Below are 27,135 nucleotides of genomic sequence, written 5' to 3'. Positions count from 1 at the left end.
GCCGCTAGCGGGGGTTAAAACCGCCTTGCTAGTGGGCGAATAGTGACGGTAAAGCGGCGCTAAAAATAGCGCCGCTTTACCGCTGACGCCTGAGCGCCGGCAGTGTTAAAGGGGCCTAAAGGTAAGTTTAGGTCACATAAAGAAAAGGCAGCGACACAAAGGGAATGATGCTAGTTTTTCAGCTTCACTTTAACAGACAGGGAAGGTTCTACTAAAAGAGGAGAAAACAGGAATAGTGCACCAACCAGCTGCAATAAAAGCTCCAGATTTATTAAAAAAATTCTAGATGCATACAGCCTTGTAATACTCTTTAAAGTGGTTGTAAACCCTTACATACACCCAGTGAAGTGACTGGCCTCACAAATACACAGATTAAACAAATCCTCCTACATAGTTTTTACATGTTTATTTACAGTCTTCTCTACATCTGTTCAAAGTGCTGAATTATAAAGCTTGTCTGAAGTTCAGATAAAAGGGGTGGAGAGCTGAAATTATACTTGGCAGAGCTCAGTGGAGGGAAGAGACAGACCCCCTTCTCTTAGCACACAGAAACAGAGCTGAGACTGTCAATCAGCTGGGGGTCCCTCCTCTGTCACCATTTTTCTTGTGTTGTCAGGAAAACCTTTCAGAAGCGATTCATGCTGCTAGCAGCACACAAAATTACACTTTTTTCTCTTAACTAGTTGCCGACCAGCCACCGTCATTATACTGCGGCACGTTGGCACCGCTGTGCAAATTGCCGTAGATCTAAGTCGGTCGCGGGTAGGGTGCGCGTGCGCTCCCGCTGTTCCTGTGACGATTGGATTTGCTTCAGATCCAATTGATCTACAGTGATCCAATTGATCTACAGCGATTTCTGACCTGGGCCTGCTGATCAGTTCTAGTGAATAAAATGCCATCTTCCCTTGTGGAGCCCTTTTCGTCGGTTCCAGTGCGAGAGAAGAAGACATCCACAGTGAGTACACCAAGGACTACACTAACACCAGTACACATAGTCACACTTTTTCACCCCCTGATTGCTCCCCCCCCCCAGTTAACCCTATCACTCCCTGTCACTGTGTCACCAAGTGAAGTTTTCAGATTTTTCACTGAGCACTGTAATGGTGACACTAATCAGCGTTAGTGACAGTTGGTGGTAGGCCCAGGTAGGTTTAGGTTACCCCCATATATTCCATAACAAAGGTTTTAACTCCTTGATCACCCCCCCCCCCCCCCCCAGTTAACCATTTCACTCCCTGACACCTGTGATTGTAAACAGTGTTAGGGCAGTTAGCACTAGTCCTAAATAGGTTTAGGGTACCCATCATATAGTCCCTAATAAAGGTTTAACCCCTTAATCACTCCCATTTAACCCTTTCACTCCCTGTCACTGTCAGGGCCGTCATTAACGCAGGGCAAAAGGAGCAGCTGCCCTGGGCCCTGTCATTGCTGGGGGGCCCAAGGCAGCTGCCACTTAAGCCCTGCGCTTCCCGCCGTTTTTTCCCGGAGTAGCCCATGCAGCCGATTTCAAACTCCCCCACGCTCTCCCAAGTGCTGGCCATATTTATTATACAGGAGAGCTGCAGGCTTCATGTGTTTATGCCTGCTTGTCCTGCTTCTCCCTCTGTCAGGAGCTGCGGACGGAGTCAATGACAGAGCGAGAGCGGTGCTCCGTGTTCTTCCCGCCCCCACCCCCACCTGGCAGACCTGTGTAGCACACAGCCGAGGAAAGTTTTCTGGCTGTGTGCTGGGTCTGATAGGGGGACTCCGGAGACTGTGTTGCACCGACGTGTGATCAGGTAAGAAAGAACAACGTGGCCAGCGTGGAGAGAAGGGGAAGGGGATTAATATGTGCAGACTGCAGAGAATAGCTGGTACAGGGGTCGACATGGGGGAGGGGGGTACAGAAGTGAGAGGTGGACATGGGGGAGTACAGAGGTGGACATGGGGGGGTACAGGGGTGGAGGAGGTACAGAGATGGACATGGGGGAGTACAGAGGTGGACATGGGGGGTACAGAGGTGGAGGAGGTACAGAGGTGGACATGGGGGGGTACAGAGATGGACATGGGGGGATACAGAGGTGGACATGGGGGGTACAGAGTTGGAGGAGGTACAGAGGTGGACATGGGGGGGTACAGAGGTGAGAGGTGGACATGGGGGGGTACAGAGATGGATATGGGGGGTACAGAGGTGGAGGGGGTTGCAGAGCTCAACCCAGAGGTGGACGGGGGTACAAAGGTTGACATGGGGATGTACAGAGGGGGTCGGGGGGGGGGGGTACAGAGGTGGACGGAAGGATAAAGAGATGAATGTGGATGGGGGGGGGGATACAGAGGAGGATGGGGGATATAGAGGTGATCTGTGGATTTGTGGATGGGGGGATGCAGAGGTGAACATGGATGGGGGGTACTACAGAGGTGGATGGGGAAAACAAAGGTGGACATGGGGGGGTACAAAGGTGGACGGAAAGATAGAGATTAACATGGATGGGGAGTACAGAGGTGGAGGGGTGGTACAAAGGTGGATGGAAAGATATAGAGGTGGATGAAGGGGTACAGAGGGGGGCTGTGGATGGGGGGGGGGGCTACAGAGGTAGACAGGGAATACAGAAGTGAGCTGTGGATGGAGGGGTACAGAGGTGAACGTGGAATACAGAGGCGAGCTGTGAGTGGAGGGGGGTACAGAGGTGAGCTGTAGATGAGGGAGCAGAGGTAAGCAATTTGATGTGCAGAAGTGACAATATATGGTTACTTTAGGGGAGGGGGAGGATATGCAAGTACTGCCCCTTATCCTGATTTTTTTCTGTGCCCTGTATGATACAAACACCTCAAAGTACACATGACCAATCCCTGTGTGTCATCCTGGACTCCTATCTCCCCCCTTCCCCCCATCATCTTGAACTCCCCCATCTCTTCCCCCCTAATCATCCTGGACTCCCCTATCCCCCCCATCATCTTGGACTCCGCTATCTCTCCCCCCCCCCCCCCCCCCCCCAACCACCCATCATCCTGGACTTCTCTATCTCTTCCCCCATCATTCTTATTATTATTAGGGATTTATATAGCACCAACAGTTTGTGCAGTGCTTTACAACATGAGGGCAGACAGTACAGTTACAATACAATGCAATACCTACGTTTACGTGTGTGTTTCGTTTTTCGAATGTTGGGGTGGAGAGACAATGTGCATGTGCAAGAATTTTTTTTGCCCAGGGCCCAATCAATAGTAAAGATGGCCCTGGTCACTGTGGTATTAGTATAGTGTACAGATCTTTTTTCTGATCACTGTATTAGTGTCACGGGTTAGCAAGTTAGCGTCAGGTATCAGCGTCAGTTAGCGTCAATCCCAGACAGTGCCAGATTTTAACCCTTTGATTGTCAGTAGTGCTAACAAACGTACACACCATACACTTCCCTTACTAGAATAGTGTTTGAATAGATCAATATCTTTGATCTGATCAGATCTATACTAGCGTCCCCAATAGTATAGTGTTCCCAAAAATGCAGCGTTAGCAGGATCAGCCCAGACACCTGTCAGCATCTGCGTTTTAGCACCTTTGCCCAGCCCAAGTGCAGTATCAATAGATCACTTTCACTTATAGCACACAAAACTGCAGCGTTTGCAAATCCTGATTGGCAGTCCACCACTTCTGCAGCGCCCGTACTTCCATGACCAGGAATGGATACGCGAAAATCTTGCGGTCCATGCATTTCAATGAACTCTGTCGTCCTCGTGGTGATCCTGGATATGATCGGCTCCACAAAATTTGTCCCCTCGTAAACTACTTCAACCAACAGTTTACAGCCTTGTTTATTCCCAATCAAGTTGTCTGCGTTGATGAGTCCCTGATTATGTTTTCTGGCCGCCTTGCTTTCAAACTGTTTCTCCTCAACAAGCTTGCCAGATATTGGGTCAAGATGTGCAAGCTCTGTGACAGGGCCATAGGCTATACATATCGTTTTCTGGTTTACGAGGGAAAAGATAGCAGCGTGGAGCCCTCGAACTGACCAAACTACATAGGGAGCAGCGGTGAGATTGTTTGGGACTTGGTGTCACTGTTTGGAAATGGGTACCACTTGTACGGGGACAGTTATACTTTCCACTTGTTTGTCACCTTTTTGATTCTGGAATTGGCGCATGTGACACCATGCGATCTAATCGCCAGGGCTTCCCCCAATGGCTTGTAGATTCCCAACTTAGACAGAGGAGAGAGCCTGCTTGAAGTGTAATAAATTGCTTGCAGTGAAGTGGAGGGACACATGGAATTTTTTCATTCTGCCCTACATTCACGCAGATACGACAGTCCAAATTATGATGTATTTTGGGGTTTTTGAGAAGCCCATCTGTGTCCATGAATACAACCTTAACATGGGAGTGGTAGACTTCAATGACCAGATTAAGGCGCCGTACTTAATTGCCGTAAGGCCAGATGCTGGTATAAAAAGTCTGTATACTGATTTTAGTTGGCTCTGCTGAAAACTTATGTGTTATACAAAGCATTAGGATAACCTAAAAATCCAGGAAGAGCGCATCACAGTCTATTTGTTTCCATATCTGGTGCTGTGGCCCAACTTCCCAATGCAAATGCACTGAGAGACATTTTCTGGATGTCCTCCATGGTACCTCTACCCAAAGAACACTGCAAAGAAGATGTTGTGTCTGCAGCAAACACGGATATAGGCATGACAAACGCTGTTATTGTCCCTCCTGTCCAGACCAACCTGGTCTCTGCATCGGTAACTGTTTCCGTCGCTAACATACACTAGTTGAATATTAGAAAAGGGTACAGCATAACAGTCCTAGGGCACACTTACACAGGGCCTCGAAAGATGTTAGATGGCCATTGCATTTGGAGAGATCCTAAGCTGGAACATTTATAGTTACAATAAAAGTGTAAAAAAATAAAAAATAAAAAGCCAAAAATAGTTGTCGTTTTATTGTTTTTTTCTCTATTCTGTTTTACTGTATTTTATGCTTAACTGTAATGGTTTATTGTTACTATGTTTTATCGTGTTTGCGTTGCAGGTATGTCCTACTGTTATACTTTGTTTTATTGTTAACCATTATTTGCTCTGCAGGTACGTCATTCAGCTGTAGCACAGGTTTATTTATTTTGACAGGAACAGGGTTTGCTCTCACGATATGTAAATCCGTGACTCCAGCGCTGTAGGAGATGACTTCACCACCACAGTTAAAAAAAGAAAAAAAAAAAAGATTATATGCCGAAGCATGATAGTAGGGGTGGACATTAGGGGCGGATTTCCTCTATGCTTCAGCATACCTTTTTTTTGTTTGTTTTTTCCCACACAGATTGCAATAAAAAAAGTTTTTATTAAGTTAATATTTTATTGATACTGTGATTTATTGTTACAATTTTTTGCTTTGCAGGTCTGCCATTCAGCTGCAGCACTGATTTATTTTGACAGCAACGGGGTTTGCTCTCACCATATGTAAATCAGGGACGCCATCACTGTAGGAGATGATTTCACCACCACAGTTAAAAAAGAGTATATATGCCGAAGCATAGGGGCAGGGGTGGACATTAGGGGCAGATTACCCCTATGCTTCAGCATATATTTTTATTTACTTTTCTTGGCAGAGATTTCTTCATCCACATTGATCAATGTGAATGGAGGAATCTGTTAGGTTATTTCTTTTCGCTCAGCCCACGGGCTGAACGATAAAAAAAAAAAAACGGTGCATGTATGCCCATCATTAGAAGTGGGTGGATGCAGGGCATTATTCTAATGGTGGGCACACCACCAATCGATCAATGCGAATGGAGGAATCTGTTAGGTTCTCTTTTATCATTTAACCCACAGGCTGCATGAAAAAAAAAGAACTTCTAAGGTTGGGTATAAAATGCCAGGACAGTTTAACCCCCCCACCCCAAAATGACCCCTTTTCGGGAAGTTGACACCCCAAGCTATTTGCTGAGAGGCATGTTGAGTCCATTGAATATTTTATATTTTGCCACAAGTTTCAGTAAAAAAATAAAATTCTTTGTGTTTAAAAAACAAACAAAAAACTTGTCACTAAATGATATATTTCTCACGCATGGCATGGGTTATATGTAAAATTACACCCAAAATACATTCTGCTGCTTCTCCTGAGTACGGGGATACCACATGTGAGACTTTTTGGGAGCCTAGCAGCTTACAGGACCCCGAAAACCAATAACCACCTTCAGGCTTTCTAAGACTCCAAGATGGGGCCAAAATTAGTGGGGGAGGGGCAGGGTATTGAGGGGGGGGGGGGGGTGCCACAGCTGGTACTAGTCCTGCACCTGCTTCTCCACCTCCTGCTAGCAGACCGCCGCTCTCCTGCTTTTCTTTTATATTTTGCCACAAGTTTCCGGAAAATTTAAATGTATTTGTTTTTTAACACAAAGTTGTCATTAAATTATATATTGCTCAAACATGCCATGGGCATATATGAAATTACACCCCAAAATACATTCTGCTGCTTTTCCTGAATACGGGGATACCACATTTGTGAGAATTTTTGGGAGCCTAGCTCCGTATGGGACCCGCAAACCAATCACCGCCTTCATTCTTTCTATGGGCATAAAATGGTGATTTTGCTCCTCATTACCTATAAGGCCGCGTACACACGCGGGGACTGTTCGCTGAAACTGTCCGCTGAAACCAAGTTTCAGCGGACAGTCCGCTCGTGTGTGGGCTTTCAGCGGACAGTTTCAGCGAACAGTCCGCTGAACAAGGTTTTTCGGAAATTCCGAAAAACTGTCCGCTGAAACCTTGTTTCAGCGAACAGTCCCCTCGTGTGTAGGCTTGTTCGTCAAACTAAGTTCCGCGCATGCTCAGAAAGGATTTACACGCCGAAAGTTATAATGCAGTGTATAGGACGTCGTATTTTTCGTCCCGTCGTACGTGCCGTTCACGTCATCGCGCACGGTTTCAGCAAACTGTTCGTCCGTCGTGTGTGGCCATGTCCGTCCATGCTAATTTTGAGCGGACTGTTTGCCGAAACTGTTTGACGGACAAAGTTGGGCGAACAGTCCCCGCGTGTGTACGCGGCCTAACAGTTTCGGAGGCCATGAAATGTCAAGATAGAACAACCTCCCCAATGACCCCATTTTGAAAAGTAGACACCCCAAGCTATTTGCTAAGAGGCACAATGAGTATTTTGCAGCTCTCATTTGTTTTGGAACATGAATAAAGAAAAGGACATTTTTCTTATATTTCTCTTTTCAATTTTCCAAACTGTGACAAAAAACAAGATCTGCAAAATACTCACCATGCCTCTAATCAAATAGCATGGGGCTGTGTATTATCATGCTGGAACATGAGGTGATGGTCGTGGATGAATGGCACAACAATGGGCCTCAGGATCTAGTCACAGTATCTCTGTGCATTAAAAATGCCATCATATATATAAATACACACATATATGTGTGTGTGTGTGTGTGTGTGTATATATATATATATATATATATATATATATATATATATGTATATATATATATATATATGTTTTAATGAACAAAGAAAACAATATACTTCTTTTGCAATGATAAAATAGGAAAACATAAGAAAAAGCTTACCCCTGTGTGATTTGTGCTCAAGCAATCGCAAAGCCTTTTGTTTTTTGTTTTTGTTCAGGTGAGCCGTGGCCAAGAACATCCTCTTACACTGGACTGGGATCGAGTGCGGGTCTTTGACAGAGAGATTGCTCAGATGTTCCTAAATATCACAAAGACAAGCAGGGAGGCTAAGGTACATTTTTTTTTTTCACAAGCTTAAAGTAAAGCTTTGGAAATCCCGACGGAAAAAGTTTGAGAGCTAGATCTAAAATTTTCCGACAACAAAATCCGATCAGACTTTTTCAGATCGTTTGTAGAGAATTCCGACAGACAAAGTGCCACGCATGCTTAGATTAAATTACGAGAACAAAGCTATTGGCTACTAGTGTCTACGTAGTCCCGTTGTACGCAACGAATGTCACCTCGTTCCGAACAATCAGAATTTCCGACAACTTTGTCCGACTCTGTGTATGCCACACAAGTTTCGGACAAAATCTGTCGAAATAAATCCAACGGATTTTGTGGTCGGAAAGTCCGACCGTTTGTCCATGGCATAAGGCTTTGAGGTGGTAGGGTCAGGCTGTTTTTCCAGAAAGCTGGGTCGAGATGCCAAGATGGCCTGGGAATTTATGGGTTTCAGAAAATGAAAGCTAAAAAGATGTGCAAGCACCTGGAGATACTTTAAAATGTGGTGCAAGCAGCAGTTCAACTCCGAATCAAGAGGCCCTTGTGCTGTTGGTTTCAAGTAGACATTAAAGTATCCGAAATGAAAATAATTTTTTGCCTTTAGTTAGAGTGGAGATGAATTAGAACACCTGTCAGATTTTATTTCTGTCTGCACCCCTGTTGGGGAGGTTACCCTCTCTATTTGTCCTGTTTATCATTATCATTAAAAGTGAAAGGAAACATTTTGGGGTGTGACTAGAAAAGTAATAGAAGGGAAATATCCCAATGGGACATAGATGAAGAAAATCTGGCAGGGGTTATAACCCTCCTTTGCTCTATCCAAAAAAAAAAAATAGTTTTGCCTATAGTTCATATTTAAATAATTATTAGGTGGCATAAAAAGGAATTGATTCCTGCTATTCTATCCTCAAGGTTTGGCTGTACCAATTGAAACATAATTGGTTGATTGAGACATCATTTTGAGTAAGATAGGGGTTTAACCAACAAGTATTAAGAAAATATTAAAATTAAAGGCCTTGGCATCAGGTGTTTTTCCCAGTGTAAATTACCTTTACATTTGGTTTAAAAAAATTTATGGGGGTTGATTTTTGACCTCATGCTCCATTAATAGGCGAATGTTTGTTTTTGTGTCATGCCTGACGTAGTACTAGCAGGGTATATTAGCATTACACACAGCACAGCTAGGATAACTGAGAACTTACTGTGCTCATAGCTTTACAGATAAACAGCATAACTAGAAAAGAGTGAATTACAGGTGTTGAGTCACATTTCTCCTCTGACAAAAGCATGTACAGGCTGCCAGAAAAGGGATCTAGTTAGCTAGAACAATAGTCAGATGTCAGATCTCATCTTAGTACTGGTTTTCACTGTTCACACTATACTTCTTGCTATTTATATATAACTGATTTTATTTGATCTTATTATCCAGTATATTCCAATATCTGCCTGTGTGTCCTGCTTATACTTCAAAATTCAGAGAGCAGCCCAAAACTGATATCCTGTTAGGTGAATCTGCTGACACACCAGCACAGTATCCGTTGTAGCCAAGTAATAATAGAGAAAATTTTGATTGTGCTTTGTCCATTCCATTATTAAATTAAATATGCTTGTTTTTCTGTCCTTAAAATACTGTACTACGCTTGTGTATAATTTTGGCACTGCAATATCACTTCAGTGTTCTTTTGTAAACACAGGCTTATCCAGTTACACTGAAAATGTTGTGTATGTTTGCTGAAGTGTATTCAGAATGAGTATTTTGCCTGCAGGTGGAATCTGTCAGTAAGAAAGAGAAGGCCAAGCAAAGGCCCCAGGCATTAAACACTGTGGAAATGTTGCGTGTGGCAAGTTCTGCACTGGGTATGTTGGAAACATATTTGCCTTTGCTGTAATGAGTGACTTTAAACCTACTAAGTGACTTTACAGATATACAACTAGCTGATCTATTACCATCAAAAACACACCTAAAGATATATCCTATAGTAACAGAAGTCATAGTTTGGGGTTGAATTGTAACATTCTAAATGGGGAAAAAGAACTATTAGGCCTCATGCACACAGGGCGTTTTACCTGCCACTTTTAGGCGCGTCAGTCGTTTTTTTTTTCTTCTCTTTGCTACAGCTTAAAAACGCCTCTCTCCGTGGCTGGGAGGAGGTGCTGGCCTCTTGCAAATTGGTGTCCCCCAAGTTGTCTGACTGTCTCACTCACCTCTATATCATCCACAGATCCTATGTAACACTGATCTGCCTCTGGAAGACAGTCCAGTATGTCCCAAGAGGCACATTTTATCACCTACTATGGCCCTGTACCTTTCTTCAGGGATTTTAGTTGGTTAAACTCCTCCACGACTGCACGGGTTCCCCCTGACTCTGTGCCCTTGTCAGTGTCTACTGGGCCTCCTCTCCACATCTGAGGAGGAGAAATATTTAAATATCTTCCTGCAACAATCTTTGTTCCTGGCCAGGATGCAAATAGCCAAGACCTGGATCAAAGATTCACCCCCAACTATCTGTCACAAATAAAGATGTGCTGTGCTGAGCTCCGCTGGAATATTCCTTACTGGGGCAAGCCATGCAACCGTATTCATTCAAAGTTTCTTTTCCAGACCGAATTGAATGGTACCCGGACCTTGTGTCCGAAGAAACAAGGTTTTAGCTGTAACGCTTCTCTTTTTAGAGAGCTGGACCCCAAGATGCAGTATTTGTTTTTTTTCAGCCATATTCCTGGCGGGGTGCTTTTTACAGGCCCAGGGCTGTGGATTCCCTGATAAAAAGGGGGTCCCGGTCCCTGAAGGTATTTTTAATGGTACCCACCGTGAGAGGTGAAGATTGGGTCTGTTACCACAGAACCCTGCAGCTGGATAAGGTAAGGGAGATTCCTAAGGAATTTTTCTAATTCTTGTGGGTATTTCTCCTTTAACCCCTTCCCGCCGAGCGTACGCAGATGTGCATACTCGGCTTCCGGGGGGGTTATACCGGGCTGATGCCCGCACCTGCAGGCATCATCCCGGTACCGTTTTTTACAGCGGGCGATTGGCTATCCAGCCATAACAACCGAAGCGGCTAAAAGCCGCTCGGCTGTTATGCCGGAGGAGCGGGAGGGAACGTCCGGCGCCTCCCGCCGCTGTTACCGGTGCTCCCGTTCAATCGGGAGCACCGATGCACTGTCTGATGCCTCCGAGTGCTGGGGAGGTACTGGAGCGAAGCCGTAATCGGCTTCGTTCCAGCCTCCTAATAGTAAACACGGAAGCGACATCATGACGTCACTTCCCGTTTACTCGACTGCCAATGGCGCCGGTTTAAAAAAAATATACAGTATTAAGAATCGCTGTTTTCGGCGATCTGAATACTTTGAAGTATAAAGGAGGGATCGGGGGGTCTAAAAGACCCCTCCATAAAGTACCTGTCACCACCTATTACTGTCACAAGGGATGTTTACATTCCTTGTGACAGCAATAAAAGTCATCACGTTTAAAAAACAACAAAAAAAACAACAACAATTTATTCATTTTAAAATAAATAAAGACATTTCTTTTTTTTTAAAGCGCCCCTGTTGCCGCGACTTCGCGAAGCAAAGAAAACGCATACGGGAGCCGCGCTCGCATATGTAAACGGTGTTCAAATCACACATCTGAGGTATCGCCGTGATCGTCAGAGCGAGAGAAATAATTCTAGCACTAGACCTCCTCTGTAACGCTAACCTGGTAACCGTAAAAAAAAATTAAACCGTCGCCTATTGAGATTTTTAGGTACCGTACTTTGTCATCATTCCATGAGCGCGTGCAGTTATAAAGTGTGACATGTTTGATATCTATTTACTCGGCGTAACATTATCTTTCACATTATGCAAAAAAATTGGGCTACTTTTACTGTTTCGTTTTTTTTTATTCATGAAAGTGTCCCTTTTCCCAAAAAGTTGCGTTTAAAACACCACTGCGCAAATACCGTGTGACATAAAATATTGCAACAATCGCCGTTTTATTCTCTAGAGTCTCTGCTAAAAATATATATATAATGTTTGGGGGTTCCAAATAATTTTCTAGCAAAAAATATGGATTTTAACTTGTAAACACTAAATGCTAAAAATAGGCGTAGTCATGAAAGGGTTAAAGTAAGTGTTGTCATGCCTATAATCACCACCGTGGGGCTGTCAAGAGCACGTACCTGATTCCATGCTTGTCAGTCTTGCCTCTATGTCAAGCTGCTTGCTTCCTCCATCCCAAGCCCCAGGTAAGACGCAGGGAAGGGATTTTTTTTTCCTTTTGGGAATGTTTCCCCACCTGGACAGCTTCACCCCAAGAGGCAGAGAGGCAGAGGGAGCTAAAAAAAAAAGCTAAAGGAGAGCCACAGAGCAGACGGGTCACATGTGAGTGTTGGTTGACACAGGCATTCCCAGGGCACGTTTACTTTGCATCAGGCTGAGCTTAACCACCTCGCGCCCGCCCTATGGCCAAATGACGGCCGTAGAGCAGGCGCGTTCGTCCGGGTGGTCGTCCCTGGACGTCCTGATGTTTACTTCCGCAATGCGCGCCGCCGCGGGCGCGCATCGCGGAAGTTCTGTGTTCACCGTGTCCCCCGGGGACAGGCAAACACAGATCGCTGTAAACGGCCAATCACAGCGGCCGTTTACAGCGTGATCGGCGTGTCCAATGGGAGATGATCTCATATGTAAACATATGAGATCATCTCTCAGCGCCGCTCTCCCTCCTCGCACAGACAGTGTGAGAGGGTAGAGATGAACGGCTGCAGCGGCAGCCGTTCTGCCTGTAGTAAAAAAAAAAAAAAAAAGTAAAAAAATTTAATAAAAAGTGCCATCCTCCCCCAGCAGTGCCATCCGCCCCCAGCAGTGCCATCCGCCCCCAGCAGTGCCATCCGCCCCAGTGCCATCCGCCCCAGTGCTACCTGCCCCCAGTGCCATCCACCCCAGTGCTACCTGCCCCCAGTGCCACCTGTTGTCGGTGCCACCTGTTGTCAGTGCCACCTGTCATCAGTGCCACGTGTCATCAGTGCCACATAGTGCCATCTGTCATCAGTGCCACGTATCAGTGCCATTTGTCATCAGTGCCACCTGTCAGTGTCACGTGCCATCTGTTGTCAGTGTCACGTGTCATCAATGCCACTTATCAGTGCCATCTGTCATCAGTGTCACGCGTCATCGGTGCCATGTATTAGTGCCATCTGTCATCGGTGGCACATATTAGTGCCACGTGTCTTCAGTGCCACGTATTAGTGCCACGTGTCTTCAGTGCCACGTATTAGTGCCATGTGTCTTCAGTGCCACGTATTAGTGCCACGTGTCTTCAGTGCCACATATTAGTGCCATCTGTCATCAGTGCCACCTGTCATCAGTGCCACGTATAAGTGTCATCATTGCCACGTATCAGTGCCATCTGTCATCAGTGTCACGTGTCATTGTCCTGGTGCTTCAAAAGTGTAATAAATAGTCAACAAGTTAGATGTGTAATTTATGTTCCTAGAACACATGATGGCGCTACCTGCATGTTGGGCCTCTCTATGTGGCCAGGCTGTGAAAAAGTCACACACATGTGGTATTGTAATACTCAGGAGGAGTAGCAGAATTTTTTGGGGGGTGTCATTTGTGGTATACACATGCCACGTGAGAGAAATAACCTATTACAATTTTGTGGAGAAAAAAAAAAATGAAAAATCTTAATTTTGCAAAGAATTGTGGGAAAAAAATGACAACATCAAAAAGCTCACTATGCCTCTTACTAAATACCTTGGAATGTCTACTTTCCAAAAAGGGGTCATTTGGGGGGGTATTTGTACTTTCCTGACTTCGGGTCACAAGAAGCGAGATAGGCCACCAGTACATCAGATGTGATCGATTTTGTGCGATTCGCACCACACCTTGTAGACTCTCTAACTTTCACAAAGACCAAATAATATCCACTAATTTGGGTTATTTTTACCAAAGATATGTAGCAGTATAAATTGTGGCCAAAATTTATGAAGAAAAATTAATAATTTGCATAATTCTGTCACAGAAACAAAGAAATATGCTTTTTTTTCAAAATTTTCGGTCTTTTTTCATTTATAGCGCAAAAAATAAAAACCCCAGAGGTGATCAAATACCACCAAAAGAAAGCTCTATTTGTAGGAAAAAAAGGACAAAAAATTCATTTGGGTACAGTGTTGCATGACTGAGTAATTGTCATTCAAATTGTGAGAGCACCGAAAGCTGAAATTGGTCTGGGCAGGAAGGGTGTTTAAGTGCCCAGTAAGCAAGTGGTTAATAGGAGCGGCAGTTGCTGGACTTTTGCTCAGCAGTAGGTGCATTTTCTTGGCTATACTGCTGCGCTTGTGCTCTGCACCATAACCAGAGGGAATGGTACAAATACTGCAAAAGATAAGGGCATAAAAGGGTCACCCTCAGGCTCTAAAGACCCCCCCTCTGCAACACCATCCCCCCGAAAGATTTAGGGAGGGTGGTCAGAGCGAGGAGGTTTTTTTCCTCAACTATCAGTGGATTAGAAGAAAAGTTAGCGACTTTAACCACTACAATACAGGCCACTTATACACCTTCCTGTTCAGACCAATTTTCAGCTTTCAGCGCTCTCACACTTTGAATGACAATTGCGCGGTCATGCTACACTGTACCCAAACAAAATTTTTATCATTTTGTTCCCACAAATAGAGCTTTCTTTTGGTGGCATGCACTTCTGCACCTCTTCTGTTATAAAAGTTTGCAAATAAGTAAGTTTTTTGAGGTGTTACTACTGACGGGCACCGACGATGGGCACTGCTGGCCACTGATAGGTGGCACTGCTGGGCACTGGGCATTGACACTTGGCACTGATGGGCATCCCTGGTGGCACTGGTAGACATTGTGAGTGGGCACTGATTGGCAGCGGCCTGGGCACAGATTTGCATTTCCCTGGGGACTAGGGGGGGGCGTACCAGGTGGTCCGGTGTGAATGACCATCCTGGTGGTCCTGGGCGGCATGATGGTGGTCCTGGGTGGGATCCGAGGGGGGGGGGGCTGCTATATATATATATATATATATATATATATATATATATATACCGTATATACTCGAGTATAGGCCGACCCGAATATAAGCCGAGGCCCCCAATTTACCCCCAAAAAAACTGGCAAACTTATTGACTCGTGTATAAGCCGAGGGTAAGACATGCCTGTCCATCCCTGTGTGTGTGTCCGTCCATCCCTGTGTGTCCGTCCATCCCTGTGTGTCCGTCCATCCCTGTGTGTCCGTCCATCCATCCCTGTGTGTGTGTGTGTCCATCCATCCATCCATCCCTGTGTGTGTGTGTCTCCATCCATCCATCCATCCATCCCTGTGTGTGTGTGTCTCCATCCATCCATCCATCCCTGTGTGTGTGTGTATCCATCCGTGTGTGTGTGTGTGTGTGTGTGTGTGTGTGTCCAGCCTACCTGTGTCCCGAGCCTTTGTCCCGAGCCTCCGTCCCGTGCCTTGCCTCCTTGCCTCCGTGCCTCGCCGCCGTGCCTTGCCTCCGTCCCGTCCCGTCCCGTGCCGTGCCTTGCCTTGCCTCCGTCCCGTGCCCTCTTCGTCGGCGCCTCGGCGGCCATTGTAAAATTCAAAAGCTGCGCCGCCGCCTTCGCCTGTGATAGGCGGAACACTGAATTTCCCAGCAGCCTGTGTTCCGCCTATCACGTACATCGTATCATCCTCGTCCGTAGTACGAGGATGATACGATGTCCGTGATAGGCGGAACACAGGCTGCTGGGAAATTCAGTGTTCCGCCTATCACAGGCGAAGGCGGAGCCGGAGGCGTGGCTTTTGAATTATAGAATGGCCGCTGTCTGTCTGCTCGACACGCTGATCGAGCGGGCAGACAGCGATGACTCGAGTATAAGCCGAGGGGGGCACTTTCAGCCTCAAAAAAGAGGCTGAAAATCTCGGCTTATACTCGAGTATATACGGTATTTCTTTACAAATGTTTTATTGAAAGTCAAACATAACATATCAGTACAGTCATGTGACAGAGACATCAGACAGAAAAAAGAGGAAAAAAAAGGGTGTCTCAGTGGGGGGAGGGTGCATGGGTGTTATAATATTCCACAAGGCAATAAAGGTAGCAAAAAGCAAAGGCCCAGTATAAACAAATAATCACAATGTAGATTCGATTGCGTCTCAAAATAGGCCATATGGAATGCAGCCTAGCTCAGGTATCATCAGGGATGTTGATGTAAAGACACATAGATGCCGGGCTTTGCTGCTCAGCAGGCATGCAGAAGAAGCAAAGAAGAAAGATAAAGATGAAAAGAAGATGAAATTTTCCTCCCTGAGATGTGTCACCTCGACTTCGAAATATCTCATGTCGGTATAACCGTCAACCACACGTCGACTCCTCAAAATGGGAGCCACCAGAAAAGACAGATAGAAAAAAGGAATAGATAGAGTACAGACCGTGGGTAAGAGTGCCCACAGAGAGGGAGTAGAGAAAAAGATAAAAAGCAAGAGGGGGGAAAGAAGAAGGGAAAGAAAAGGGAAGGGGTCCTCAGGGGCCGCGCCCACATGCCCTTAAATTGAAAGAAGTTGGTCATTAAACCTAGAGGGCCGAATGTGAGTTATCCATGGTTGCCACACTCTGAGAAATTTGGCATGGGTGTCAGAAGTAAATGACGTCAGCTTTTCATTAACCATTATGTCGTTCATGCGGTTTTTAACAGCTTCAAAGCTAAGTATTGGAGTTTTCCACGCTCTTGCAATAGTAATCTTAGTGGCACTAAAGAGATGCTGGGCTAGCTGCCTCTCCGGGCGAAAAAGTTCTGGGATGGGTTTACATAAGAGGGCTTCGAAGGGGTTTTATATAATCTCTGACTCCTGACGATTGGTTTAAAACCATGAAACGTGTTGAGATAACATCTAATGGATGCTCTAACCTTTCAACAAATCATCAATTTGTCTGTTGTATTTTCTTATGTATACACTCCTGTATTAATTGTATCAATTATGCTTACTGTTTGATTTATCATCATCATGTCCAGTGATTAATTATATTAAATATTTTATCTGAATATTAATATGTAACTCTTGTGATTACGTTATTATTATATATATTATTTATTGATATCGTTTTGACATTATAGACCATTCATTTGGTGTTACGATATGAATTTAATTTATCATTTAGGCAAAAAAATGAGTTAATTAACCTCTGACATGCCTCACTCAAAGTCCCATTCCAATTTCTATCCTCTTTTTTTCATAGGCTTTTTTGGAGTTTTTAGTGGCATAGGCGTTTTCAATCTCCAAAAAATCCCCACGGCCAGCATGTTCTGAAGCAGCAGCATTACAGCCGTAAAAACGCCTTGTATACAGAGTTAAGCAGAATCAAGCATTTTTAAGTTGTAGTAATTGGATTTGGGAGTTGAAAAAAAGAAGAGGGCAGAGAAAAGCTAATGCAGGCTAAATGCGCATTAACACCAATGCAAAACGCTCCTTAAAACATGTTTTTACAGCCACATTTTCCTTGCGTCGGTATTGGCTTTACAACTCAAATGCAGTATTTAAAGCAGTATTAAACCCAAAAGCAAACATTTATTTTATTGCCACATACAATTTCTTAGATGCATGATGACTGCATTTGTTTTCTTTTTAAGACTTTCTTTCTATTATTTTCATCTGTTAATCAAGCCAGTTTGTTGTTTTTCCAGGTGTATCAGTTTACAGGGATGAGAGAAACGGTTTAACACTGGCAGGGGTTTTTACAATGATAAGCTTTTATTAATTCACATAAAACCTTTATCCCAAAAGGAACAAAACTGTTTGCTTTAACTGATTATGAAGTGGGAGTTGTAGTTTGGCTTCAATTTGTTAAGCTGGCCATAGATGGGTAGAATTTCAAATAAAAATTATTTGGAAAAAATGATTGTTCGTTTTTCTGGTTATTAGTGGGTCAAATTCACATTCCTTTTCAACTGCAGTTATGGGAAAATTAGAGCAGGATGGAAATTTTTCTCAAAAGAACAAATTTTGTAACCGTATATGTGGTTTTCATTCACTAAAGTACATTCATTCCAACATCAAATGTTAAGAAAAAACAAAAAAGTCTTTCCATCTATGTTCAGCTTTAGGCCCCTTTCACACATGCGGACATTATGTCTGTATTTCAGCCATCCGTTTGCGGATGAAATACGGACATACATGCATTCCTATGGGATAGCGGGTGTCTGCGGATAAACATCCGCAGACACCCGCTATCGTCCGCCTCCGTTATTGTCCGATTCTGCAGATGGAGGAAAATCCTATTTTTCTATCCGTCTGCAGAGCAGATCGGATGAACACGGACAGACAGTCCGTGTTCATCCGATCCCCCATATAGGAGAGCGGAGAGCTGACAGGGCGGTCCCTGCACAGTGTGCCGGGACCGCCCTGTTATCCGCCGGCTCAGCGGGGACAATGGAGCGATCCCCGCTGAGCAAGCAAGTCATTACGGGGCGGATCATTGCTGATCCGTCCGGTGTGAAAGGGGCCTTAGGGTCAGTTCACACTGGGAATTGCACAGGAATGCACGGTGTTCCTGTGCAATTCACATGCAGTTCTGTGCGGTGCGATTTCAGCCCATTCATTTTCAATGTGCTGAAACTGCACCCCCCTAAAGTAGTGCATGCACTACTTTTGGAAACTCACTGCAACTGGATCGCATGATACTTCTGTACTGGTGCAGGCAAACACACCATGTTTGCGACCTGCATTTGGGGTGTCGTTAACTTAACCACTTAAGGACCACCTCATGTACATATATGTCGGTACTTTGAAGAGGGATTTCTCTGTAACGGCGGTCCTGTGTACGATAACAATGGTCTCGGCGGCAGGTTCGCCACGAGATCACCGTTATCGGCGGCGGGAGAGGTGCAACCCCCCTTCCGCTGCTCTCCCGCGCCCTCCGCTGCTTACCGGAGCCGTCGGTAGCGGCGGAGGAGATCAGGTCCTTCACACTGCTGGGTATTGAGACGAGAGGCTAAGATGGCCCCCACTCGTCTCTATACCATAGGTGGGCGGAAGCGACGTCAAAACGTCACTTCCGCCCATACCTCTTAAAGGTACATTTTTTTCAATGTCATTTTTTCAAATTACTTTTCAAAAATAAATAAATTTTAAAACACCCCGTCCCAACGAGCTCGCGCACAGAAGCGACCGCATACTTGAGTAGCGCCCACATATGAAAGCAGCGGTCAAACCACACGTTATCGATGCGATCGGTAGAGCGAGAGCAATAATTCTAGCCCTAGACCTCATCTGTAATGCAAAACATGCAACCTGTACAATTTTTTAAATGTTGCTTATGGAGATTTTTGAGGGTAAAAGTTTGACGCTATTCCACGAGCGGGCGCAATTTTGAAGCATGACATGTTGTGTATCAATTTACTCGGCGTAACATTATCTTTCACAATATAAAAAAAAAATGGGCTAATTTTACTGTTGTTTTATTTTTTTTATTCAAAAAAGTGATTTTTTACCAAAAAAAGTGCGCTTGTAAGACCGCTGCGCAAATACGGTGTGAAAAAAAGTATTACAATGACCGCCATTTTATTCTATAGGGTGTTAGAAAAAAAAAATATATAATGTTTGGGGGTTCTAAGTAATTTTTTAGCCAAAAAAAAAAAACTGTTTTAAACATGTAAACACCAAATCTGAAAAAGAGGCCTGGTCCTTAAGTGGTTAATATTGACACCTGCTGCAGATCGCAACTGCAGTGCGTTTTTAATGTGGTGTGGGAAATGCGCATGGAATGCGGGTTTCCCGCACAGCTTTCTGATGTGAATTGGCTTAGTGTATCTAAACTACATACATTTAACCCTACCCTCCCCCACAGCAATGCTGCTGTGTGCTGTAACCCCTGTGCTCATTTATTCAGAGTGGAGGCATTCTAATACAGGAGGTATGTTACTGGCCAGATCACCAGGTTAAAACATAGGGAAAAAGTAAAAAAAAAAAGAAAACGAATATAGCCACCACAAATAATCAGTAAGCTGCAATATATTCAATTTTTGGTTTTGGAATTAATCCAGCTTTAACATCTGGCAGAAAAGTAGTAGCTCCACTTTTCTTTGCTGTCATTTGTAAAATAAAACAAATCTGACCAGCCTTGGCAGGAGACATCTACTTCTGGAAGTGATCGGGCAACTACACATCTCATTTTTATTCTGTTTCAGGAATGGGCCCACAGCATACTATGCAGATTGCGGAGCGATTGTATACACAGGGTTATATCAGCTATCCCCGAACAGAAACCACCCATTACCCAGAAAATTTTGACCTGAAAGGAACACTGAAACAGCAGTGCAACAATCCTTTTTGGGCTGATACAGTAAGCAGTGAATCTGGAGCTTTAAACTCATAGGAGTTGATTTACTAAAGGCAAATAAACGGAGCACTTTGCAAGTGCAGTTGCACTCATTGCTTAGTAAATGTGATAAAATTCTGATTTTCATAATCCACTCGTGCAAGCAAAAATGCTTGTTTTTATTTTCTTTGCACCTGATTGGGCTTTCTTTGTTTTACCACATTCACTAAGCTAGAGTCCAACTGCAAAGGGCACAATCCTTTTTCCTTTAGTAAATCAACCCCATATTGTCAGTACTGTTGTATTTGAGCAACATTTCTTTCTTTGTGCAGAAAAATTAAAGCAGAAGTTCAGTTAAATCTATTCTCACTACCCTGTAAAATAGTGAGTCAACCTCGATCTGCCTGTCGACGGCGTGCTGCTTCTTCTCCCACAGCCTCTGCCGCTCTCATCCACATTGGAGAACGGAGAGAGGGAGGCAGCACAGCTCATGATGGAACGCAGGACCTGACCAAGTCAACCTTTTAGGTTAACCAGCAGGTGATTGGTTGCTGGACCACAGGGTGATTTTGGCAACCAATTGCCAGCTTGTTAATATTTGGGGAGGGATTTGGTCTACAGGCACACTGTGCCTACTCCCTTCCCACTAAATGCTGCTCCCCACTGTCCAGGGATGTGATCAGTAGGTAGTCAGCACCATAAAAAGGAAAAAAGAAGCAGAGGACACGGTTATGGAGGGGGTACAATAATTTTATTGTACAATAAAAAAAGAAAATGAAAAGTAAAAAAAAAAATTATAAAAATAAAAACTGATACTGCCCTGCTGACACCGTCCACTGCCCTGCTGACTGATACAGTCCACTTTTAAAGTAGGCTAACTTTGTTTTATTATATTTTTCTCAATTTTTCTTGCTATTTAGTTAGGGCTCCCTAGGGCGATCTTTGATCTCTTTCGTGCTGTTCAGGTACCTTTTCACCCCTCAAAGGTTGCCTACCTTAACTGTAAGAGAAAGGTGTCTATACTTACCTATTCTGAGGGTGCTCCAGTGTGGTCACATGATTTACCACGGCTGGCTTCAGTGAAGAGGAGAGATTGTTGATGAATCATGCAAAATGATGATGTCACCTATAGGCTTACTATGGGGCATGCGTTGTCAGCTGACCTCCTCCACACTGAAGCTAACGCTGGGAGCTGATCATGTGACCAACCAGAGTGCCCTCAGAATAGGTAAATATAAGCATCTTTCCTTTGCAGAGTAGTTAAAAAGGGCTTAGAATGAGGATGGGAGCAGTTGGGATCTGACTGAACTTCCACTTTAATGAGCGTATATTTATGTTTTAACATTTTGAAATCAAATTAGGTAGCAAGTGACGTTAAATTAGGAAAATTCCATTATTGTCAAAGTGTATACTAAAGGTATCTTTAGGAGAACATAATTTTGTCTGTCTTTTTATAATCCAACATGGAAGACAGCCTTAGGCCTCTTTCAGACGGGGCTGTTCGTTTTCATTACTCCGCTTGCTCATCGGGGATTGCTCCGTTGATTTCCGCTGAGCCGGCGGATGATAAGTCCGTCTCTGCACTCTGTGCAGGGATGAACCTGTCAGAGAGTCCGCTCTCCCCTGTGGGGGGATCGGATGATTATGGACCGCCTGCCCGTTTTCATCCGATCTGCCAGACGGATGGAAATAGACATCCATCCGTCTGGATTTTGCAGAACGGATCAGATCAGGGCGTATGTCAGCGGACATGTCACCGCTGACATCCGATGCTCCATAGAGCTGTATGGAGTGACCGTTTCAGATCCACCTGAAAAAATTGACAGGCGGATCTGAATGGTCCACATGTGTGAAAGGGGGCCTTACTTATATCTAAGCTTGTTTTGTGTAAATAACAGAATTTTTTGCCACATATTTTGATATACTGCTTCTGGCTGCATCCTGTGACTTTAGCATGTGTAACAGTGTATTATCTTGACATTTCAGGTGAAAGCTTTATTGGCCGATGGTATAAATCGTCCAAGGAAAGGAACTGATGCTGGAGACCACCCACCGATTACGCCCATGCGTTCAGCAACAGAGGCAGAACTTGGTACTTTGCAAATCTTTTTAAAAACTATCACGGTAACTGAAGTGGCATGATTTATGTCTAAGGATCCCATTTATAAAGCAGCAATGTGGTTTAACCATTGCCATTCCAATGCTTTAAAAAAAAAAATTCACATTTATTGTCCTGTACAAATGTGCTTAGCACTTTGTTTCAATACTTTAATACAAGCAAAGCCCCTTTCATTTTTATGATCAGAGAAAAGGATAGATGGGTGGAAGGAAGAGAATCCAAACATGCAAAAATTTCCTATCAGCGCAAGTCCCACAGACACTTCTTACATGGAAACCAATCTGCGTTTAACAGTTCTTGTGATCTTGGTGTTGCAGCTCCCTTGTATATCCACTGGGTGGTGGAGTGAAATCTGTAATAAATATAGGGCGAAAGAGAGCACATGGCCACCCTAGTGTGAATAGTTTATTCAGTTAAAATCTTGTATAAAAACAAAAGGTTGCACTCACTCAAGTGGAGACTTGATAATCACAGTTACACAACATGTGTGCCTCCTCTTCTGGCCTGTGAAAGGACTGAGCTCCAAGACTCAAAGAGCAGGGATGGGTGTTGTGAAATCCTACCTGCAGCGTCCCGCTGGACAGTACGAGAAGCCGCACATAGTGACCTTAAGAAGGAGGCCACGACTCCAAAACATGTTGTCATAGCAAACGCCCAGGGAGACGATCTACCTGTCACCACATCCTATAGTGGCCCGGGTTTGATGTCACGCAGCAACAGAAACTCTTCCAAATACCGTAACTACCTGGGTCCTTGCAAAGTGCTGCTTATAAGGCTGGGGGTGTGGTTGAAGATGCAACATCCAGCCTGTGCTCCCAGTGCTTTACAGCATGAATCTGAAGAAGAGCTGCTGTGAATTATTCTTTGCAGGGGCACACGTCAGCCTCTGATAACAAAATCTTAATGCAGGTTTAGAGTAATTACTGTTTTGGGATTACACATGGCTGAGATGGCAAATTAGTAGGAAAAAACATGCTAGATATTCTCAGATGCTGAAATGCACATATTTTTCCATCAAAGTTTTGAGAATGACACAAATATTATTTTTCACAAAGTCTGCTGCTTCAGTGTTTTTAGATCTTTGTCAGAATTTACTATTCTATAGTGAAGTATAATTAAAAGCATTTCATAAGTGTCAAAGGCTTTTATTGACATTTATATTAAAGCGGGAGTTCTTCTTTTTTTTTTTTTTTTAAAGCCAGCAGCTACAAATACTGCAGCTGCTGACTTTTTAAAATAAGGACACTTACCCGCCCAGCGCGCCCGCGATGTCGGCACCCGAAGCCGATCTCTCGATCGTCTCTCGGGTGCTGCCGCCGCCATCTTGGGCATGGGAATCAGGAAGTGGAGCCTTGCGGCTTCATTTCCCGGTTCCCTACTGCGCATGCGCGAGTCGCTCTGCGCAATAAGGATGGTCCCCACTGTCTCTGGGATCTTTAGTGTGGAGCTCCGCTTTAAGTTTATGCAAAGAGTCAATATTTGCAGTGTTGACCCTTCTTTTTTGAGACCTCTGCAATTCATTCACCCTGACATGGTTTCATTCAACTTCTAGGCCACATACTGACTGATGGTAGCTCATTCTTGTATAACCAATACTTGAAGTTTGTCAGAATGTGTGTTTTTTTTTTTTTTTTATATGCCCGCCTCTTGAGGATTGAGTTCTCAATGGGATTAGGGTCTGAGAAGTTTCCTGGCCATGGACCCAAAATTTTGATGTTTTGTTCCCCAAGCCACTTAGTTATTACTTTTGCCTTATGGCAAGGTGTTCCATCATGCTGGAAAAGGCATTGCTTCTCACCAAACTGTTCTTGGATGGTTGGGAGAAGTTGCTCGCAAAGGATGTTTTTGTACCATTCACGGCTGTGTTCTTAGGCATAATTGTAGGTGAGCCCACTCACTTGGCTGAGAAGCAACCCCGCACATGAATGGTCTCAGGATGCTTTACTGTTGGCATGACACAGGACTTATGGTAGTGCTTACCTTGTCCTCCAGACAAGGTTTTTTTCCAGATGCCACAAACAATCGGAAAGGGGATTCATCTGTGAAAATGAATTTACCCCTAAGCAGTCCAATACCTGTACCTTTTCCAGAATATCCCTGATGTTTTTATTGGAGAGAAGTGGCTTCTTTGCTGCCCTTCTTGACACCAGGCCATCCTCCTAAAATCTTCGCCTCACTGTGCGTGCAGATGCACTCGCAACTGCCTGCTGCTATTCCTGAGCAAGCCCTACACTGGTGGTGCCCCGATCCCAGGCAGTCCTGGCGCTTGCTGGACTTTCTTGGGCACCCTGAAACCTTCTTTACAATTGAGCCTCTCTCCTTGATGTTCCTAATGATCTGATAAATCGTTGATTTAGGTGCAATCTTAGAATGATGACTGCACATGTTTCCTTGCAGGTAACCATGGTTAACAGAGGAAGAACAAAGATTTCAAGTACCACCCTAATTTTAAAGCTTCCAGTCTGTTATTCTAACTCAGTCAGTATTACAGAGTGATTGCCAGCTTTGTCCTCGTCAACACTGACACCTGTGCTAACGAGAGAATCACCGCCATGGTGTTAGCTGGTTGGATTAAGTTAATTTTCATATCAAAGAGGGACTTTGCAATTAATTGCAATTTTATATGACCGTTCTTCATAACATTCTGGAGTATATGCAAATTGCCTTCATAAAAACTGAGACAGCAGACTTTGTGAAAATTTATATTTGTGTGCTTCTCAAAACTTTGGCCAGGGCTGTACATTTGCAACCAATTTAAAGTGTTAGTACACCTTTACCAAAAAAAAAAAAAAACTGCCTATGCTGGTAAGGGGTGCCTGTATATTAAAATAAATTGTGCAGCTTTGAGTAATTCATTCTTTTGTTAGATGTAGGCCATTTATCTCCCAAAACCTGGCAGAAAAACTCCCCAAGATGACATCCCATCCTGCCTTGTTGCTAGAACACTTGTTGGTCCACTGTCTCCTCCATCGTAGCATCGCTGAGCACAGAGCTACTGCAACAAGGGAGAAAGGCCTCATGCAAGTGGTGTTTGAACTGGCTGGACACATCTTAGCAATATCCTAACAAGACAGGATGGGAACTGGCTGGACACATCTTAGCAATATCCTAACAAGACAGGATGGGATAATGCCATCTTTGAGCGTTTTATGGCCAGGCTATGGGAGATATTGTAAATTGCCTACACCTATAGCAAGGACATTGTTTACCTTTGGTCAAAGCTGCACAATTTTTTTTTATCTACAAGTGCCTCTTACCCGAATAAGCTTTTTTTTTGTAAAGGTCAACTAATGCTTTAAGGAAATGATCATACAAACAATGATGGAAAATGCAGTTCCTCTGTTGAACCACAGAGGGAATCCTGAAAAATTACCTGATTAGAATGACAAAATACTATATAAAGATCACTGAACCTTCCACATCAGTTCCTGTATTGCATTTCAAGTTAAACTCTGGTTTTGTTATGCTTTTATTAGATTAGAAAGTTCATTAGCTAGCCAAACTTTGCTTTTCCTGAACAGTTTTTTCCATCTTATACTAATTCAGAAGCCATACACTTCAGCCCCAGTCCACTTTGTGACATTTCATGTACTCTAAATCTAGCCTTTGCCATGCAATCTGTAGCATAGCTCTCCCGAAAGGAAGTTGCCTCCCTATATAACCCCTCCCATACCAGGAGCATCTCAGTTTTTTTGCCAGTGTCTAAGGTGTTGGTCACGAGTGAAGATGGGCTGTGCTGTGCTCCGCTGGAGCAATCCTTGCTGGGGCTAGCTATGCAGCCGGATCCATTCAAAGTGTCTTTTAGGCCAAATTGAATGGTACCCGGGCCTTGTGTCTGAAGAAACAAGGTCTTTGCTTGTAAACGCTTCTCTTTTTAGAGAGCTGGACCCCAGGATCTAGTACTTTTGGTATTAAGGACATAAAGTTTTACTGGCAGAGTGCTATTGCAGGTCCAGGATTGTGGGTTCCCCGAGAGTCCCGGTTCCTGAAAGTTTGTTAACCACTTGCCGACCGTCTCCTGTACATATACGTCGGCGGTTTAAAGATGATATCTCGGTAGCGGCAGCATCTGCTGCCACAACCGAGGTATCCATCTTTTCGGCCGGCGGTTCTGTTTACGATAATGGTGGTCTCTGCGGCGGATTCGCTGAGAGATCACCATTATCGGTGCCGTGAGAAAGGCCACCCGCTCTCCCGCACCCTCCATCGCTTACCGGAGCTGTCGGCAGCTGCGGAGGCAATCAAGACATGTTCGTGGCTGGGTATGAAGATGAGTGAGGGGAAGATGGCCCATCTCCATACTATAGCAGGGCAGAAGCAACATCAAAACGTTAAAAAAAAAAAAAAAAAAAAAAAGAATTCAATTTTTTTTTATTTGTTACGCAAAAAAAAAAGATTTCAGAGGTGATCAAATACTACCTAAAGAAAGCTCTATTTGTGGGAACAAAATGATAAAAAGTTTGTTTGAGTACAGTGTAGCATGACCGTGCAATTGTCATTCAAATTGCAACAGCTCTGTAAGCTGAAAATTGGCTTGGGCAGGAAGGTGCTCAAGGTTATCCTGCTCAGCAGGCCCAGGATCTGGCGGTTTTAATGTTTGCAATAATTGTTTTGGGAGATTATATCCTTCAGGCCTTGCGCCCTTCGCTAAGCACCATGCAGAAGCTCCTGACTAGTCTTCCTTTTGTGGTGAAACAGCTATTTGGAGATGTTTTGCATAATACATCCAAAAAAATTCTAGTGGAAAAAGTACTCCTTTTGCCATTTAAGAAAAGGAGTAAATGTATTTTAGTTTTTAAAGCTCCTTCCGCCGTCAAGTTCAAAAGGTAATCCTCAGGGACCTACAAGATATTGAAGCCTTCTTATGAGGGGGCGCCCCCGCTGGCTCAATAGGGGGAATTCTTCTGCAGTTCTCAAGGATCTGGCAGGAACAGTGTCAAGATGAATGGGGGACTTCCTCAATAGCTTCAAGGTACAAACTGGAGTTCTAAGAGTTCCCCTCTCCTCGTTTTCTC

At 44.2% G+C, this 27,135-nt stretch overlaps 1 protein-coding gene across 4 annotated transcripts in view; it reads left to right on the top strand.

Annotated features, from left to right (window-relative positions):
• Nucleotides 1-27,135, top strand: part of TOP3B (DNA topoisomerase III beta) — a 138,930-nt gene that overhangs the window by 57,631 nt on the left and 54,164 nt on the right. For all 4 annotated transcript variants that reach the window (XM_077461634.1, XM_077461632.1, XM_077461633.1 and 1 more), the window contains 4 exons: nt 7,602-7,715; nt 9,475-9,565; nt 19,871-20,025; nt 21,988-22,093. In XM_077461634.1, coding sequence (XP_077317760.1) covers nt 7,602-7,715; nt 9,475-9,565; nt 19,871-20,025; nt 21,988-22,093 — 466 coding nt within the window. The remainder of the gene's footprint in view (nt 1-7,601; nt 7,716-9,474; nt 9,566-19,870; nt 20,026-21,987; nt 22,094-27,135) is intronic.

Source organism: Lithobates pipiens, unplaced genomic scaffold, assembly GCF_037356315.1.
Source record: "Lithobates pipiens isolate NorthernLeopardFrog02 unplaced genomic scaffold, aLitPip1_a1.2 Scaffold_3, whole genome shotgun sequence".
NCBI classification, from domain to species: domain Eukaryota; kingdom Metazoa; phylum Chordata; class Amphibia; order Anura; family Ranidae; genus Lithobates; species Lithobates pipiens.
Note: the sequence above shows the minus strand (reverse complement) of the source record. Positions and strands in the feature narration are given on the sequence as shown.